This window comes from Pan troglodytes, chromosome 9 (assembly GCF_028858775.2).
Source record: "Pan troglodytes isolate AG18354 chromosome 9, NHGRI_mPanTro3-v2.0_pri, whole genome shotgun sequence".
NCBI classification, from domain to species: domain Eukaryota; kingdom Metazoa; phylum Chordata; class Mammalia; order Primates; family Hominidae; genus Pan; species Pan troglodytes.
Window position 1 is genome coordinate 7,630,425 of NC_072407.2, and position 20,138 is coordinate 7,650,562.

Sequence of the window (20,138 nt, forward strand, 5' to 3'; positions counted from 1 at the left end):
CCCAGGCTGGTCTCAAGCTCCTGGCCCCAAGTGATCCTCCTACCTCGTCCTCCCAAAGTCCCAAGTATGAGCCACTGTGCCCAGCCCCTTACTCCTTTTTGCATGTAATTGCTTTAAGCGCTCATTAGATCACTGGACAGTATCCACGTCTCTCCTGGCAAAAGGAAAGATAGCCAGTGTTTGTAAACAACCCACAAAAGAAGGCAATAGCAAATTCTGAGATGATTTTATTCTTCCTTTGTATTACCCAGATTGAAGGGGTTTGAAGTCTTGAGAATTTGCAGTCTCGTTTCAGACTCTCCCCTCTCCTTTTTTCAGCATCGAGGAAAGAGTAGGGTTTTGCTCCTCCCCTATGAAGAGCTTTCTGTGCTATTGAAGCAGGGCTGATTTCCATATCTGGAAGGGGCATCTTGGGGGCAGACTGTACACAGTGATTTCCTTAGGACCGGAAGGATTACAGCCCGACTTTCTCTATAGAGCACCTTCCCTTTGCCTAAAAGGCACTATGTCAAATGTTACCAGCAGGTCGAGGGATTCCCTACCTCCCGTGCTATCTGTTTGGAGCTGTTGACGTCTTGTTCCTGGGGCTCCAAAGCTGCTGGGAAACAGGATTGTTCTGCTTGAATTCCCTCCTCCCCACCATGAGACCCCTTTTTGATTCTTTTCTATCTCAAGACAGAGCAGACTCTGCTGACAGTTTTCTGGCAGCTGCTTTTGTGTCTCACCTGGCTGCTGGTCGTAAGAGTTCATGAGCATTTCCTGGGTGACTGCCAGGGAGCCGTTGTGGGTTTGGGGGTGACTCCCAGGAGCTTACACACGAATGGGTAGATGTGGATGCTGTTAAAAGGCGCGGCCAGGCGATTCCTCTTGAAATCTGGCCCGAAAGCTCTGAATATGGTGTTCGTGTCCATGAGGACATTATCAAAGCCATGGCTGCCTTTGTTTAAACATATTATAATTCTCTGAAAAATAATAACAATAAAAAAGCCATTTTAGAATCCAATCCACTGAAAGAAAACTGTCCCTTAGTTAATGTCGTGCTTGTTGGATCCATGAAGTCTTTGAGAATTTAAACTAAAAGGACCCTGCTCTCTGTGGTGGTGGAGAGAATACCAAGGACTTAAAGGTCTTTAAGAAAGAGAATGTAGAAAGCGTACCCATTGGAAACAGCAAGATGATGATAATCGTACTGACAGTAATAATAAGCTCAAATATATAGAGCTTACTATGTATCATGAATTGTTCTGAATGCTTCATAAATATACGTTCCCTCCTTTACCCTCATGGCAGCCCAGTAAAGGCACCGTTCCCCATTTTACAGCTGGGGAAACTGAGTTACAGAGATTGTCTGCACTGAGTCAACAGGAGCAAATGGTAGATCAGGTAATGGAACCCAAGCAATCTGGCTCCAGAGCCAAATAGATGTATTTTTTATGGTATAAATACACATACATACATTTTTAGGGGAAGGGTGGGGGTAGGATGGGATGAGGATTCTGGGTAATTGCTTGGTAAATGCCAAATACCTTTCTTGTCTGTCTCTCTTTTCAAATGATAAAGTAATGTCAATTGCAACACTTTTTTTTTTTTGAAACAAGGTCTAGCTGGAGTACAGTGATGCAGTCACAGCCCACTGCAGCCTCAAATTCCTGGGCTCAAGCAATCCCACCATATCAGCTTCCCAAGTAGTTGGGACTACAGGCCCACACTACTATGCCCGGCTAATTATTTTAATTTTTGTAGAGATGATAGGTGGCTATGAGTTGGGGGGGCAGTTTCGCTATGTTGCCCAGGCTGGTCTCAAACTCTTGACCTCAAGTGAACCTCCTGCCTCAGCCCCACAAAGCTCTGGAATTATAGGTGTGAGCCACTGTGGCTGGCTACAATACTATTCATTTATATTTTAGACCAACAGATATTCTAGCATATAAGAAATGTGATGCTCTCTGTACATTGAAGAGTTGGTCTAATATTTGGCCTGGTGGATACAGAAATTGCCTCTCTGCTCTGCTCTGGTTGAAGAAACCAGTCCGACTGTCTCTGAGGCTATGGAGCAGTCCATCGAGAATGAAAGCCCTCGGCCAGGCACGTTGGCTCACACCTGTAATACCAGCGTTTTGGGAGGCCGAGGCAGGTGGATCACTTGAAGTCATGAGTTTGACACCAGCATGGCCAACACGGTGAAACGCTGTCTCTACAGAAAATAGAAAAATTAGCTGGGCCTGGTGTAGTGTGCCTGTAATCCCAACTACTCAGGAGGCTGAGGCAGGAGAATCACTTAAACCTGGGAGGCAGAGGTTGCATTGGGGAGCTGAGATCACACCACTGCATTCCAGCCTGGGCGACAGAGTGAGACTCTCTCAAAAAAAAAAAAAAAAAAAAAGAATGAATGTCCTCATGATGGCCTCAAGCACATTGGTCCCTGAAGAGAGCCAAGGAAGGCCCACTTTACTCTGCACTGCAAAGCAGGCAGGTGGACAGGATGAGAAGTGGATTCCGTGAGAGGCATTGACCCAAAGGATTTTCTGCCTAATGGTCGGTCCAGCAGAAGATTAAACTGAGCACAGCATCCTGTTCCCTGAAACCATCTGGTTGGTCAATGGGGAATGTTCCTGTCTCGTTAAATGTCCTCATTCTACTGTCAAGATATCCTGTTACAAAACGTCATAAACCAGGTTTACAAATAGGCCAGGTGACTGTGGAATTTCTCCTTGGCAAGGCCTTAGCTGTGGGCATGCGATTGGTGTGCAATAATCACAGTGTTCTGGGCCACTTGAGGGATAAAATATACCTTAGGTGATAAACTGTTGTATTTTAATGTGAATATTTCCACCAACACTAAACAGTAACCCCTTGAGTTTTCTCACACCTGTTACACTCTGGAGTTGCAACAAGCTGACATGAAGCAAGTTGCAAACATAATGATCGCATTTGGCTCCTATTCACAGCAAGGGTTCTTCAAGCTGTACCTGGGACAGTCTTCCCTCACATGAGGTTTATAGCATCATTTATTTCATTATTTATTTATTTTTTGAGATGGAGTTTCACTCTGTCGCCCAGACTGGAGTGCAATGGTGCGATCTTGGCTCACTGCAACCTCTGCCCCCCCGGGGTTCAAGCGATTCTCCTGCCTCAGCCTCCCGAGTAGCTGGGATTATAGGCACCCGCTACCACAACTGGCTAATTTTTGTATTTTTAGTAGAGACAGGGTTTCACCATGTTGGCTGGGCTGGTCTCAAACTCCTGACCTCAGGTGATCCACCTGCCTCAGCCTCCCAAAGTGTTGGGATTACTGGCGTGAGCCACGGTGCCCGGCTATAGCATCATTTCAACTTTGTTTCTGCCATGAATTGTTACTTGGTTGTTAACAAAAATTAGACCACCTCATTTACGTCTCACAGTTAGCATTGGTTTTTCTGTTTTCTTTAGGCTTGTCTTTTAATTGTTTTTAAAATTGTGAAACAGGGTCTTGTTCTGTTGCGGATGCCAGAGTGCAGTGATACAATCTTGGCTCACTGCAGCCTCAACCTCCTGGGCTCAAGCAATCCTTCCACTTTAGCCTCCTGAGTAGCTGGGACTACAAACACGAGCCACCACCGCTGGCTAATTTCTAATTTTTTTTTTTTTGAAATGGAGTTTCGCTCTGTCGCCCAGCAGGTTGGAGTGCAGAGGGGTAATCTCGGCTCACTGCAACCTCCACCTCTCGGGTTCAAGCGACTCTCCTGCCTCAGCCTCGGCACCCACCACCATGCCTGGCTAATTTTTAAAAAATATTTTTAGTAGCGACAGGGTTTCACCATGTTGGCCAGGCTGGTCTTGAACTCCTGACCTCAAGTGATTCACCTACCTCGGCCTCCCAAAGTGCTGGGATTACAGGCGTGAGCCACCACGCCAAGCCTAATTTTTAAATTTTTTGTGGAGACCAGGTTTTGCTATATTGTCTAGGCTGGTCTTGAACTCCTGGGCTCAAGTGAACCTCCTGCCTTGGCCTCTCAAAGTGCTAGGATTACAGGCATGGCCCTTATGCCTGGCCCTTAAAGCTGCTTTTTAATAACAGCCTTACTGAAAGATAATTCACATACCATACAATTTACCCATTTAAAGTGTACAATTTGGCCGGGCATGGTGGCTCACACTTGTAATCCCAGCACTTTGGGAGGCTGAGGTGGGAGGATCGCTTGAACCCAAGAGTTTGAGATGAGCCCGAGCAACATGGCAAAACCCTGTCTCAACCAAAAATACAAAAAATTAGCTGGACATGGTGGGTGTGTCTGTAGTCCCAGCTACTCAGGAGGCTGAAGTGGGGGGATGGTTTGAGCCCGGGAGGTGGAGGGTGCAGTGAGTTGAGATTGCACCACTGCCCTCCATCCTCGGCAGCAGAGTCAGACCCTGTTTCTAATTTAATAAATAAAGTATATAACTCAGTGGTTTTTAATATATTCACAGAGTTGTGCAGCCATCACCACCATCAGTTTTAGAAATTTTAATTACCCCGGAAGAGACCCTGTATCCATTAGCAGTCACCCCTTATTTCCCCCTGACTATCCCCACCCCTGGCTCCTGGCAACCATTAATCTACTTTGTTTCTTTGGATTTTCATATTCTGGGCATATATATATATATGAGTGTGTGTGTGTGTGTGTGTATATATATATACACACATATATACATATATATACACATATATACATATATACACATATATACATATATACACACATATATACATATATACACATATACACATATATGTATATATGTATACATATATACACATATACACATATATGTATATATGTATACATATATACACATATATGTATATATACACATATATGTATATATGTATACATATATACACATATATGTATATATACACATATATGTATATATGTATATATACACATATATGTATATATGTATACATACACACATATATGTATATATGTATACATATATACATATATGTGTGTATGTATACATATATACATATATACATATATATGTATACATATATATGTATACATATATATACGTATATATATATATATACATATATACATATATATAATCATCTACTATTTGTCTGGCTTCTCTCACTTAGCCTAATGGTTTCAAAGTGTATCCAGGTTGTAGCGTGAATCAGCCCTTCATTCCATATTTTGGCTGATTAATGTTCCATCACACGGGTGGACTGTACTTGTTCGCCCATTCATCTGTTGTTGATAGGCATTTGTGTTGTTGCCACCTTTTGACAATTATGAATAATTTTGCTACGAGCATCTGTGTGTGTCTTTGTAGGAACAGGCTTGCATATTTTTTGATATGGGCAAATGAGAACTAGTGGCGGGAGGCCTTTGTGGTGAATTTTTTGGTGATCTTTGTGTACTCTGTGTAATGATCAGCTACGCAGGCTTGGGGGCAGCACTTAACCTTCCATTTCTTTCTTTTTTTTAAGATAGGGTTTCTCTCTCTGCCACCCAGGCCAGAGCGCAGTTGACGCAGGGCAGGGGAGCCCCCAAGTGGAGCATAGTGTGTCCGGAACTGGTGGGTTCTTGGTCTCACTGACTTCAAGAATGAAGCCACAGACCCTCGCGGTGAGCGTCACCGTTCTTAAAGGCGGCGTGTCCGGAGTTTTTTCCTTCTGATGCTCGGATGTGTTCAGAGTTTCTTACTTCTGGTGGGTTCATGGTCTCGCTGGCTTCAGTAGTGAAGCTGCAGACCTTCAAGGTGAGTGTTACAGCTCTTAAGGCTGCGTGTCTGGAGTTGTTTGTTCCTCCCAGTGGGTTCATAGTCTCACTGGCTTCAGGAGTGAAGCTGCAGACCTTCAAGGTGAGTGCTACAGCTCATAAAGGCAGTGTGGACCCAAAGAGTCAGCAGCAGCAAGATTTATTGCAAAGAGCAAAAGAACAAAGCTTCCACAGTGTGGAAAGGGACCCCAGCGGGTTGCCACTGCTGGCTGGGGCAGGTTGCTTTTATTCTCTTATCTGGCCCCACCCACATCCTGCTGATTGGTCCATTTTACAGAGAGCCGATTGGTCTGTTTTACAGAGAGCTGATTAGTCCGTTTTGACAGGGTGCTGATTGGTGTGTTTACAATCCCTGAGATAGACACAAAAGTTCTCCAAGTCCCTACTAGATTAGCTAGATAGAGAGTGTCCATTGGTGCATTCACAAACCCTGAGCTAGACACAGGGTGCTGATTGGTGTGTTTACAAACCTTGAGCTAGATACAGAGTGCCGATTTGTGTATTTACAATCCCTCAGCTAGACATAAAGGTTCTCCAAGTCCCCACCAGACTCAGGAGCCCAGCTGGCTTCACCAAGTGGATCCCGCACCGGGGCCAGCAGGTGGAGCCACCTGCCGGTCCTTCGCCCAGCGCTGGCACTCCTCAGCCCTTGGGTGGTTGATGGGACTGGGCGCTGTGGAGCAGGGGGCGGTGCTCTCTGAGGAGGCTCGGGCCACGCAGGATCCCATGGCGGGTAGAGGGGAGGCTCAGGCATGGCGGGCTGCAGGTCCCGAGCCCTACCCTGCAGAGAGGCAGCAAAAGCCCAGCGAGAAATTGAGCACAGCAGCCGCTGGCCCAGGTGCTAAGCCCCTCACTGCCCAGGGTCGGCAGGGCTGGCTGGCCGCTCTGAGTGCGGGGCCTGCCGAGCCCATGCCCACCCGGCACTCGCGCTGGCCTGCAAGCGCCGTGCCCAGCCCCGGTTCCCGCCCGCGCCTCTCCCTCTACACCTTCCCGCAAGTTGAGGGAGATGCCTCCAGCCTCGGCCATCCCAGGAAGGGGCTCCCACAGTACAGTGGTGGGCTGAAGGGCTCCTCAAGTGCTGCCAAATTGGGAGCCCAGGCAGAGGAGGCACCGAGAGTGAGCTCCAGGGCTGCCAGAACGCTGTCACCTCTCAATAGCACATGAGGGTTCTTGCCTTTGCTCAGGAAAGAATTCAAGGGCAAGCCGGAGGTTTAGAAGAAAACAGCTTTATTGAAGAGGCTGCGTTACAGCCTGTGACTGCTCCTGTAGGGCAGGGCTAGCCTGGAGGCAGAGAGTAGCGGCAGAGAGTTTGCAATCACATTTATACCCACTTTTAATTGCATGCAGATTAAAGGGCAGTTTATGCAGGAATTTCTAGAAAATTGGTAACTTTTGAGTCATTGGGTCATTGTCATGGAAAGGGGCAGTAACTCCCGGGTGTTGCCATGGCAATAGTAAACTCACATGGCACATTGGTGGGCATGTCTAATGGAAAGCTGCTTCTGTCCCAGCCCTGTTTTAGCTAGTCCTCAATTTGGTATGCTGTCCAAGCCCTGTGGAGTCAAGTCCTGCCTCCTGTCTCACAGTGGCGTGATCATGGCTCACTGCAGCCTCAACACCCCCGGGCTCAACAATTCTCCTACCTCAGCCTCCTGAGTTGCTGGGGCCACAGGCATGTGCCACTACACCCAGCTATAGCTTTTTGCATTTTTTGTAGAGATGGTGTTTCACTGTGTTGCCTAGGCTTGTCTCAAACTCCTGGGCTCAAGCAATCTACCTACCTTGGTCTTCTAAAGTGCTGGGATTGCAGGTGTGAGCTGCTGCACCCAGCCCAACCTTACATTTTTAATCTCAAGTCACTTCTCTCTAGGTTTTGATTTCTTCTTTAAAATGGTGGAACTAAGAGCATCTATTTTATAGGGTTGTTGGGAAGGCATAATGAAAGAACTGCTATTCGATGTTTAGTGAAGCTCTGTGCACAATTTTGAATAATGAAGTTGGTGTTTATTTTTTATTATTTGTTTATTTATTTTTTAGAGATGGGGTCTTGCTCTGTTGCTCAATCTGGAGTGCAGTGGTGCAATCACAGCTTACTGCAGCCTTGACCTCATGGGCTCATGCCACCTCAGCCTCCTGAGTAGCTGGGACTATAGGCATGAATCGCCATGTCTGGCTATTTATTTATTTGTTTGTTTTTTGTAGAGATGGGGTCTCCCTATGTTGCCCGGGCTGGTCTTGAACTCCTGGCCTTAAGCAATCCTCCTGTCTTGGCCTCCCAAAGCACTGAGATTACAGGTGTGAACCACTATTGCCAGCCTTATTTTTATTTTTAAATCAGCCTTGTCAAGTTGAATTGGTCATTAATCTTGTATAATGGTAATTTGGGGCAGCATTGGTTGGGTGGGGGGTGGGGAACATTTAGGACCCTCTGGGCTGCAACTCGTAGTGTGTGCACTTATTTTGTTTTGTTTTGTTATATTATATTATATTATATTATATTATATTACATTATATTATATTATATTATATTTTTTTGAGACAGGGTCTCACTCTGTTGCCCAGACTTGAGTGCATAGCATGATCTTGGCTCACTGCAACCTCTGCCTCCCAGGATCAAGCGATTCTCCTGCCTCAGCCTCCAGAGTAGCTGGAACTACAGATGCACGCCACCACGCCCGGCTAAGTTTGTATTTTTAGTAGAGATGGGGTTTCACCATGTTGGCCAGGCTGGTCTCAAACTCCTGACCTCAGGTGATACACCTGCCTCAGCCTCCCAAAGTGCTGGGATTATAGGTGTGAGCCACCGTGCCTGGCTGTGCACTTATGTTTGATTTTTGTAGAACCACCCTTCCCTAATGGTTGTCTCCTAGATCCAAGGTGACTTTATTCATTTTAGAATGAACTTACCCCATTGATACTGTAACCAGAGTTGGCATACATCACGATTGGCAGAACTTGGTCATGTTTAGCGAGATGGAAGTGTTCTGGAAACTCCTCCTTCTCGTAGACGTGGAGGTCAGGGTGCGCATTCTTCAGTGCCTGGTAAAAGGCTTCCTCTTGCCCCAATTTGGGTAGGGGCAGCCCAAAGCCACCATAGCCCACAATATCAAACTTCACCCAGTTCCTGAACTTGATGTAGTTGGACAAGGGATCTTGTTGACATTGGGTCTCTTCTTCAAGGTGGTCATCCCATGGTCTCATGTGATGATGACGCTGAGGTGCTCTGCAGGCTCTGTTTCTCAGTGGCTCCCACCAGATACCCGATGGTCCTGTCGATTTGCTGAATCATCAACTTCCTGTTCTCTGCCTCTGGCCCGAATCGATGTCCCACGTTATCTGGCTCTCTGTAGCACAGAGTCACAAAGTCAAAGTCTTCCTTGGTGAACCAGTTCATGACGGTATCGACGTTCTCCCTCCGCTCTGTCTCGTTGCTGTTTGGGTGAGTGTAGGACTCCACCAGGGACCGCTTGACAGCCTCACCCTCGTATTTAGCACCTCCCCTGGAATAGTGGGATGATGCTGCTTTTTTCCCCTGTAAGTACAAGAAGAAAATTCCATCAGGGCCATTTCTCATACCTTTCTCACAATCAGCAAAGCTCGAGTTGTCTACATCGGTGTCCCAGTCCAAAGACATAGAAAATATGTGGTCTTTGGAGTCAGACAGGGTGGAGTAAGATTCTGGGCTTCCCCAGGATCTCATAGCATCTACAACACTGTTAGTTACAAGATGTGCTATTATTTTATGGGCTACTAAGCAGAAAAATGCTGCCAACGAGACCGTGACATTCCAGTGATTGTAAGGTGTATTCCAACTTCAGAGATGGCAAAATGAAAAATAATTCCTTAGAATAGAGGGAGACGGTAATTTCTGAGTTGTTGGTGGTGAATCTGTGCATGTGTGTTTTTTATATATATACACACATATATATACACACACTTATACATGTATATATATGTGTATATACAGACATACCTATATACATATACATATATATGTGTATATATAGTGGTGCAGTGGTACATTTGAACTCCTGGGCTTAAGCGATCCTCCCACCTCAGCCTCTTGAGTAGCTGGGGTCACAGGCACGTACAACCATACCTTTTTTTTTTTTTTTTTTTTGAGACACAGTGTCACTCTCTCACCTAGGCTGGAGTGCAGTGGCATGATCTCAGCTCACTGCAACTTCTGACTCCTGGGTTCAAGCAATTCTCGTGCCTCAGCCTCCCAAGTAGCTGGGATTATAGACACGTGCCACTATGCCCAGCTAAGCTTTGTATTTTTAGTTGAGATAGAGTTTTGTCGTGTTGGCCAGGCTGGTTTCGAACCCCTGGGCTGAAGTGATCCACCTGCCTTGGCCTCCCAAAGTGCTGGGATTACATGTGTGAGCCACTGCGCCTAGCCCTAATTTTTTTTTTTTTTTTTTTTTAGTGTTTGTAGAGATGAGGTCTCGCTAATTTGCCCAGGCTGGTCCTGAACTCCTGGGTTCAAGTAATTCTGCCTCAGCCTCTCAAAGTGCTGGGATTACAGGCATGAGAAACCGCACCCGGCTGGTGGTGAGTTTTAAAATTTTCCAGTGTCTCAGTGTTTCTACCTGTAGACTGCCAAAAAGTAGATGGCATCTTTGCAAGGATTAAGCCAACTAGCTTTTTTTTTTTTTTTTGAGACAGAATTTCTCTCTTGTCACCCAGGCTGGAGTGCAATGGCGTGACCTTGGCTCACTGCAACCTCTGCCTCCTGGATTCAAGTGATTCTCCTCCCTCAGCCTCCCAAGTAGCTGGGATTACAAAGCCAGCTAGCTTTAAGATACAGTGTTGGGCATCACATTTTGGCACGGAGCAGGCACTCTTTTCTTTGCCCCCAGGTGGGACTAAGCCACCACAAGCCTTCCCTGGTGTGTGCAGTGGGTGATGAATGCTTGCCTGCTCAGCACCCACTACATGCTGGGCTGGGTCACATTACTCTGACTCCCCCTTGAGCTTCAGTCCGTGCCTGGTTCAAGATGTATTGACTCAACTCGAGGATCCAGAGGTGGGATGTGGCTCTGGCCTGGCCAGAGGACCGAGGATGCTGCATGCCATGGCTACAGCAACTGGTTCAGCTTTGGGCTCATGTCCTAGTCAGAGCCAATGAGATGTAATCTTGGGATATCTGCTGGGCTGTTGGGAAGGGGACAGGCTGCCCTGCCATCCCCATTCCTGATGCTGAGGGATCTGAGAAAATCACTTGTAAAATTTGGGGGTGTTTGGAAGAAGGGGAGACTGATGTCTCCTTCTCTCTACAGACATCTGATCAGCTACAAAGCTTGACTGACCTGCCCAGAGGCAGAATGATATGGTGATTAAAAGTGTGCTCTGGGCCAAGATCTTGCCACTGCACTCCAGCCTGGGTGACAGAGTGAGACTCCGTCTCAAAAAAAAAAAAAAAAAAAAAAAAGTGTGCTCTGGGCTGGGCGTGGGGGCTTACGACTGTAATCCCAGCACTTTGGGAGGCTGAGGCAGGAGGATCGCTTGAAGTCAGGAGTTTGGGATCAGACCCTATCTCTAGAAAAATGTTTTCTAAAAATTAGCTGGATGGGTGGTGAATGCCTGTAGTCCCAGCTACTCGGGAGGCTGAGGCGGGAAGATTGCTGGAGCCCGGGAGTTCAAGGCTGCAGTGAGCTATGATCAGGCCACTGCACTCCAGTTTGAGGGACAGAGAGAGACCCCATCTCCCTAAAGAACAAAAAAGTGTGCTCTGGTGCCGCACTGCCTGGTTAGATCCTTTGTCCAGCACTTAGATGCCTGTTACATAAATGCTCTCCTCAGTTTCCTTGTCTGTAACTTGGGGATGATAATGCTGCCCCATGAAGTGGTTATGGGGACTAAATGCATGTGGGCACATTGGTAAGTATTCAACAAGCTTGATTTTTCCTGGAGAGGGAGAAAGAGCATACAGTGAAGTGGCAAGGTCAGGTGCATTGGGGCAAGGATTATTTCCTCTGGCTTCTGCCTCCTAGGAGGTACTAAGGATGGATCTGAAATGTGTCTGCAGACCCCAGAGTTGGGGACTGCAGAGGGAAATTGAGATCAGGGACCCCAGTCTGGCAGAAATGGGTGCAGCATGGGGCATTGGGTTCCTTCCATCAGAGGCATGGTGTGTGTTGCAGACAGTCATGAGATGTGGCTGAATCTTGCAAGGGAGCCGCAGTCCTAGGGTTGCTGCTTGAGACAAAGAGGGCTGTCAGTGGAACCTGGTGACCTTCACCCTTCTGTGTCAGGCTGCAGACAGCAAGAGATGGCAGCAGATTACACCCAACAGGAAAAGGGCCATTGCCATCCCACAGGTTGCCATAGGAGGAGATGACATCTCTTCCCTCTCCTCCTCCAGCAGCGTCAGCTGGGGAAGAGGTGGGTGGGTGTGCACAGAAGAGTAGACCGCAGACCATGCTCCTTCTCCTCTAGTCTGCTGGGGCCCCAAGAGAGTCTGCAGCCCTTGGCCAGGGACCGGCTGACACAGGAGAACAAAAGATCTCAGGCTGGGATAACATGGTGGTGCAGTTCATCCTCTGGAGCTCCCTGTGAGATCAGACTGGAGCCAGTCTCCAGCTGAGACCACATCACACTTAGCTCCTTCCCTGCCATATCCTGTTTTCCTTACTCCTATCTCCTGAGTGTCCTGAATGAATTACATGCACTCAATCCCTGCCTCAGGCTCTGTTTTTAGGGAACTTGACCTAAGACAGATATCTTAGTACTAAATACTTTGCAAGGCCTCAGAAGCTCTGCTATCCACAGGCAGGTGAGATATTACCTTCCCTACCACCTGGCAGTCATAGTCTATGATGCGATTCAGCTTTGTGGAAGTGCTTCTCTAAAGAACTTCCCCAATTTATGATGATCTTAATTTGCTTACTTGTTTACTGTCCATTTAGCTGCTCTAAAATGTGAGCTCCAAATCAGGGGCCATGTCTTGTTGGTTACCCATTTCCTGGGACATAGAATGGGCCTAGCACAGAGCAGGTGCTCACTATTGATGGAATGCATGTTGAAAGAATGCGTGAATCTCATCTCCTTTTGTGGGTGAAAAACTCATCCTATTCTCATCCTGATTAACTTTTTTCTTTCTTTCTTTCTTTCTTTCTTTCTTTCTTTCTTTCTTTCTTTCTTTCTTTCTTTTTTTTCAAAACGGAGCCATGATCTGTCACCCAGGCTGGAGTGCAATGGTGCGATCTTGGCTCGCTGCAACCTCTGCCTTCTGGATTAAAGCAATTCTCCTGCCTCAGCCTCCCGGGTAGCTGGGATTACAGGTGCATGCCACCACGCCCAGCTAATTTTTTGTATTTTTAGTAGAGACAGGGTTTCACCATGTTGGCCAGGCTGGTCTCAAACTCCTGACCTTGTGGTCTGCCCGCTTTGGCCTCCCAAAGTCCTGGGATTACAGGCATGAGCCACCGTACCCAGCCACTCTTGATTAACTTAATGAAAATATTTACAGAGATTCTTTCTCTTCTGGGTTCTAGCGTCTTATCTGTAACCTCTGCAGGTAATACATTTTCCTTCCTGATAATAGCATTTCTATGGTTGCTTTCACTTGCAAATCCTCTAATACTGATTTATTCCATTTCTGATTGGCATTAGACATAATTCTCCATTTTTAATGACAGCACTTTTGTTAACTTACCTATAAATCGACTTTGCCTTGAAATGTGACATTGACTAGAAGGGTGAAACTTCTAACATGCTGTAGAACATAGTTTGACTGGCTAACTTATTATTTAGAAGAAGCTAATATTGCCATTATGAGGGACTTAGGTGGCTCTGAAGAACCAGTTGTATTTCTGATGTTTGCAATGTTAAATCGTAGATATTGCCAACGTGAAATAGTTTCCGTATGCTGTGTTCTCAATACACACTTTTCCAAAGATATCCCAAGCTGTAGTCTTAGGAAACTGTGATTTTTCTTATTTGGTCTCATAGGAATTTGGGGAGCTATGCGGGATCTCCATAAAATGAGCTCCAGAAAGACACATGTGTGCGTGCGCACACACACACTCACACACACACACTCACACACACTCACACACTCACACACACTCACACACATACACACACTCACACACACTCACACACACTCCCACACACTCACACACACTCACACACACATACACACACTCACACACATACACACACTCACACACACTCACACACACATACACACACACATACACACACACTCACACACACACACACATACACACACACACACACATGTACCACACAATTGACCCTGGTTATTTGGGACCCATGATTATTTTCAACAAACGCTTCTGAGAAATAATCTGAACACTTAATTGGATGCAAAAGAGTGGGTATTTACTATTCTACCCTTTAATTAGCATAATCAGTGTTTCCAGCAGCAAAAGCAATTGGAAAAGCGCTAGTTTTATTAGGTTCATTATTCTCCCTTAGCGTAGTGTGGCATCAGCATGGCTATTATTCTTAAATTGCCTCTTTAAAACAAGGGCTTGTGCTTCTTACAGGCAATCCCTAACTCTTGAGTTTTGTAGAGAGTCCAAAACTCTTTAGAACCTGTAATTCAAGGAAAGGCTCCACTTTGGTTTTGCATTTTTTCTGGTCTCTTTGGGTGACAGAATTTATGTCACAAGGTGCACATGTTTGGGGGAGGCTCATGGACAGCCCATCGCGCCTGTGCTTTGGTAGGAAGTACGTGCCGTTAAGGGGAAGGAGTTAGTTACTGATTCTAGGGAACAATTGGGTAGAAAGAGATGGACTCCCTGTGTTTGAAATTCAGAACTCAAGCTTGGCTCTAAGTGTTTCCTCGCTTTGCTGTGCTCCAGGGGAGTCACTGAGCAGAAGGAAGCGAGTTGCCTGAGATTCCTCAAAGCCCGCAGCCCTTTTGGAGGTTACATTATTATTCTCAGAGCCTTTATGGTGCATAATAAAGACCTAGCTTGGACCAACATTAGGATGAGTTATCTTGCTATGAACATTCTTTTAGGTAGAAGTTGCTGGTCCCATCTTGCTCACAATCCTCCAAAGTTTGAAAGTGATTTTCCAGGAGACTTGGCTTGCACTGAGAGCTGCCCTCCCACCCTCTCTCCAAATTTCCCCTTGGGGGTAGCCTAACAAGGTGCTGTCACAGACCCTTGCCAGCCACGATGACCCCACCCAGACCATCCCTCTGCTGGTTCACTCTTTGATACTCTCTGGAGCTCTCTGGGGAGGGGTGAGACCTGCCGTCTGGTTTGTATGGTTTGCCCAGGTCCTACAGTCATGGCTGGCTGCCTCTCTCTGAGAACTGGGACTCCTGAACTTGGTGAAATACCTCAGCCATCAATCTTGTTGAATTACTGGGGACACTCATTTAAAATCGGAGCCTGTTCCAGATAGACTCTCTCTCTCTTTCTGCCCTGACGGTGAGAGAAGCCCTGCTGGACGGTGGAGACGCTCGTGGGCTGTGAGCAAGGGATGCAAAGTCTGCCGGGAATCCCATGTTTCCAGCATCATCTGCCAAGGCACATCAGTTCCTGGGTATCTGGATGGGTTCTGGCAGCATTACTGTCATTGAAGGAAAAATTTTAGCCATATTAAAGGTGAATGCAGCAATCTCCACACAGGCTGCCTGGAAGGGACGCAGGACAAGGGTAGGTATTCCTTGTGATGGACAGGAGGCAGGTGGCCCTCCCACAGCCCTGCCTGGCAATGCAGATGTGTCCCCATGAGGCACTGGGGGCCAGCTGGAGTGCTGTGCCGAGGCGGGCTCACCCGGGCCGTGGGTTCGCTCTGATTGCAGCGGTTTCCCGCCAGCTCCTTGGAGAGCCGGCAGATGGCCCAGACCCACAGCAGGAGCCGCGAATGGCAGAACGAGATACAATTTGATATCCACTTGCCAGATGAGCCGGCTGTGGTCAGTCGCCTGGCTCTGTGCCCAACCTCTTTTTGCATAAACACTTATGAATTCAGCCAAGAGGAAAAGCACTCTGATTATGAATTGAGTAGAAGGAAACAAAATTCTGCAGATAAACACCAATGAGACAAAAAACCACGAATAAGAAAAATGACAGAAAAGGAGAACCTTCCCAGAAGCCTCCTGCCAGTGAACCGCCACCAGAGCAAGAGCATGGAGAGGCCCTGGGTTTTGAACTGTGAGATAAGGAAGATGATGAAAACCTCCCTAGCAGCCAGGCAAGCACAAGATTCCTGTGAAATCCAGGTCTAAGTGTTTTGACCACAGAAGTAATATTATATCATAGGTGAGAGCTGTGAGTTGCTGAACCCAAAGTGAGTTCGAATCCGAGTTCTGCCTCCTGCAACCTGTGTGACTTTGAGAAGTTCCAGCACCGCTTTGTGCCTCAGTTTTGTCATCTGTTAAATGGGCATAATCACAGCTCCTGCCTCAGAGTTGTTGTAAATTAATACATGTAAAGCACTGATATCAGCCTTGTATACAGTAAGTGTTATGAACGTTATTTTCTTGGAAGGACAGAACTTCTTTTCATGGTCTAAGCCTGAAAATCTAAAAAATGTGAGAGAAGAGGAAAGAATCTAGAGTGTCACCATGAGGGGGAAAAGTCAACTTGAAGCAGGACAGGGTCATTGACAATTTCCTGTGATTCTACAGCTGCCTTGTACACTATGGTAGCTCCTAGCCACTTGTTGTTTAGATTTCATGATTTAGAAATGAATTAAGGCCAGGCGTGGTGGCTCATGCCTGTAATCCCAGCACTTTGGGAGGCCAAGGTGGGCAGATCACCTGAGGTCAGGAGTTCAAGATCAGCCTGGCCAATATGGTGAAATCCTATCTCTACAAAAATACAAAAATTAGCAGGGCATGAAGGCGCGTTCCTGTAATCCCAGGTACTCAGGAGGCTGAGGAAGGAGAATTGCTTGAACCTGGGAGATGGAGGTTGCAGTGAGACGAGATTGTGCCACTGCACTCCAGCCTGGGGAATAGAGTGAGACTCTGTCTCAAAAAAAAAAATTAGTTAAAATAAGAGAAAATTGAAAATTCAGCTCTTCATTCTCACCAGCCACATTTCAAGGGCTCAACAGCCCATGTGGGTGGCTAGCAGCTCCCATGTTGGACAGTGCAGGGTAGAGCAAGTCCACCATTGCAGAATGTTTGATTGGACCGTGACTGAATAGTCTATTGCAGTGGTCCCCAATTTTTTTTTAGCACCAAGGACCAGTTTCCATGGATTTGTGGGGGGAAGTTTCAGTATGATTCAAGTGCATTACATTTATTGTGTACTTTATTTCTATTGTTATGAACATTATAATATATAATGAAATCATTATACAACTCACCATAATGTAGAATCAGTGGGAGCCCTGTGCTTGTCTTCCTGCAACTAGATAATCCCATCTCAGGGTGGTGGGAGACGGTGACAGATCATCAGGCATTAGATTCTCATAAGGAGCACACAACCTAGATCCCTTCCACATGCAGTTCACAATAGGGTTGGTGCTCCTATCAGAATCTAATGCCACTGCTGATCTGACAGGAGACAGAGCTCAGCCAGGGGGATCAGCTGTAAATACAGATGAAGCTTAACTCACTAGCCTGCTGCTCACCTCCTTCTGTGCAACCCAGTTCCTAACAGGCCACAGACCACTACTGGTCCGTGGTCTGGGGGCTGGGGACCTCTGGTCTATTGGATAACACTGGCTTGGAGCATACTGATCAGCCAATGAAGCGCTGAGATGATTTGGCCTCCATTAGTAAGAATGATGGACTTTTTTGTTTTTTTTTTGAGACAGAGTTTCACTCTTGTTGCCCAGGCTGGAGTGCAGTGGCACCATCTCAGCTCACTGCAACCTCTGCCTCCCAGGTTCAAGTGATTCTCATGCCTCAGCCTCCCAAGTAGCTGGAATTACAGGTTCCTGCCACCATGCCTGGCTAATTTTTATATTTTTAGTAGAGTCGGGGTTTTGCCATGTTGACCAGGCTGGTCTTGAATTCCCGACCTCAAGTGATCCACCTGCCTTGGTCTCCCGAAGTGCTGGGATTACAGGCGTGAGACACCACACCTGGCCAGATGGACTTTTTTTGAGCATTTAGTTCCAAGCACCTTCCCTGCACTTTCTCAGTTAATCCTCCCAGTGACTCTTTGAAGCAGGGACTATGACAATCTTCATTTCCCAGATGGAGCAACTCAGGCACAGAGAGCAAGTCATTGGCCACGGTCTCCCAGCTGAGGAAGGATGGAGCCGGCTGAGATCCTGTTCTGGGGATCTAACTGCAGCCTGCATTCTGGGCTGTTGTATTCTCCCATGTTGCTATCTGACGAGCACAGCATGGGCTCAGAGTACAGAGAGGAGGAACCAGGTAATAAGGAGAGGCCTGGGAGAAGGCTGGTGCCTTGGGGAGGAAGAGAGAGGCCCCATTCTAAAGGGATGGCATTGGAAGCTCATAGTGATAAAGCAAAGCCGACAGGTTGTGGGGCTGGGAGTTAAACACACAGCTCTGGTTTCTGCCTTTTCACAGTGGTGATGAATGGGCACTGAGACCCTCTCGAGCTAAAGTTGTCATCACTGCTCTTCATAGTCTGAAGGTGCATGAAATGGTCAACTTTCTTCCAAAGGGCTTTTATGCCTAAGTCTGTGGTTAGTGTCTAAACAGATATTTACTGAAGTCCTGCTGGGTGCAGACACTGTGGCCAGCCCTGAGGCTACAGTCGAGATGAAGCCAGTCTCTGTCCTCATGGAGACCTGTCTATTGATAAGAAAAGAGAAAGCTCACTGAGCATTGACCCTGTGCCCACTGCTTTTGATGCATCTCTCATTTAATCCTTCTATGAAATCTGTGAAATAAACACATCACCATCATCCCTATTTCACATTTAGGGAAACATATGCTTAGAGAGCGTAAGTAACTTGGTCAAGGTCGCACAGATTCGAACTCTCATCCCACAGGTGCAGGAATGAGAGGCAGCAGCTGGGGAAGCCAGGGTCTCCGGAAGTCCTTGTCTCAGGGCGGTGATCCAGAGAGAGAGAGAACACGATTGTCTCAGCAATGGGTCTTCTTCTGCATCTTGAAGGAGCACTTCCAGAGCCTCTCGGTGTTAAACATCATGTTGTGAATGACTCCGTGAGCTCTGACCCAGTGACCTTGGGGATAAAGGAGGGGAGGTACGGAGAAGCTCTTCGAATGGATGTTGCCGGGGTCTCAGTGTTCTTTGAGGGCACAGACTATGTGTCACCAAAGAAAGAGCCCAGTGCCTTTTCTCATTGCTCAAGAGATTGAAGGTGTAGGAAGAAAAGATGTTAAGTTATAAACGCATTTCCATTTTGGTACCAGTTGAAGCAATTTACGTTTTGAAGAGGAAAGAGTCTTGCCTACAAAGTCAGCCCCAGGGTTTTCCTTCTGCTTATGGAATCCAGGCAATGGGCAAAGAGAAAAAGAAAACTAAGGAATCAGCCAGGTGCAGTGGCTCATGCTTGTAATCTTGGCACTTTGGGAAGCTGAGGCAGGTGGACTTCTTGAGTCCAGGAGTTCAAACCAGCCTGGCCAACAGAGTGAGACCCCGTTTCTACAAAAAATACAAAAAGTTGCTGAGCATGGTGGCATGCACCTGTAGTCCCAGTTACTTGGGAGGCTGAGGTGGGAGAACTACTTCATCCCAGGAGGTTGAGGCTGCAGTGAGCCATGATCGTGCCACTATACTCCAGCTGGGTGGCAGAGTGAGGCCCTGTCTCAAAAGAAAACAAAAGGGATAAGAAAAAGAAAACTAGGGAATCTAGACAGAATAAGTTTATATATATAATAAAGAACTGAGATAGAACTGGGTTGACTGAGTAATTATTTGAATTGCTTTTGACTGAATTTTTCTTATTGGAGTCTACCTTTGTTTTTGTGTGTGTGTGTGTGGTTTTTTTTTTATTTTTTGGTTTAGTTTTGTCTTTGTGTTTTTTTGAGACTGGGCATTGTTCTGTTGCCTAGGCTGCTGGAGTGTGGTGGCGCGATCTCAGCTCACTGCAACCTCTGCCTCCTGGGTTCCAGCAATTCTTCTGCGTCAGCCTCCCCAGTAGCTGGGGCTACTGGGCATGTACCACCAAGCCCAGCTAATTTTTGTGTTTTTAGTAGAGATGGGGTTTCGCCATGTTGGCCAGGCCTGGTCTTGAACTGCTGGGCTCAAGTGATCCACCTGCTTCGGCCTCCCAAAGTGCTGGGATTACAAATGTGAGTCCCTGCGCCCAGCTAGAGTCTACCTTTCTTTGAATTCACTGCAGTGCAAAGACTGGGACATGTGGAACTCCAGGTGTGTATGGGTTACATAGAGATGCTAGGGGCTGATTAAGGAAGGAAAGAGATGAGAAGCCTGCAGAGCATGCTTTCCCAGACTGTATGGGCCCTGGGAAAGGAGAAGTGGACAGAAAGGGAACACT

The 20,138-nt window shown here is 46.8% G+C and overlaps 1 protein-coding gene and 1 long non-coding RNA gene across 2 annotated transcripts; one reads left to right on the forward strand and one right to left on the reverse strand.

Moving 5' to 3' along the window:
* Positions 1-12: 12 nt before the first annotated feature.
* LOC107966998 (ectonucleotide pyrophosphatase/phosphodiesterase family member 7-like) lies at positions 13-8,951 on the reverse strand. Its single transcript, XM_016920213.4, has 2 exons — positions 8,658-8,951; positions 13-962 (listed from the first exon to the last, which is right to left on the reverse strand). The coding sequence occupies exons 1-2, from the start codon at positions 8,949-8,951 to the stop codon at positions 747-749; spliced, it is 510 nt and encodes a 169-aa protein (XP_016775702.2). The 3' UTR covers positions 13-746.
* Positions 5,126-19,534, forward strand: LOC134807326 (uncharacterized). The gene is made up of 2 exons (XR_010147456.1): positions 5,126-8,045; positions 8,931-19,534. It is a non-coding gene; the product is annotated as an uncharacterized LOC134807326 (long non-coding RNA).
* Positions 19,535-20,138: the final 604 nt, after the last annotated feature.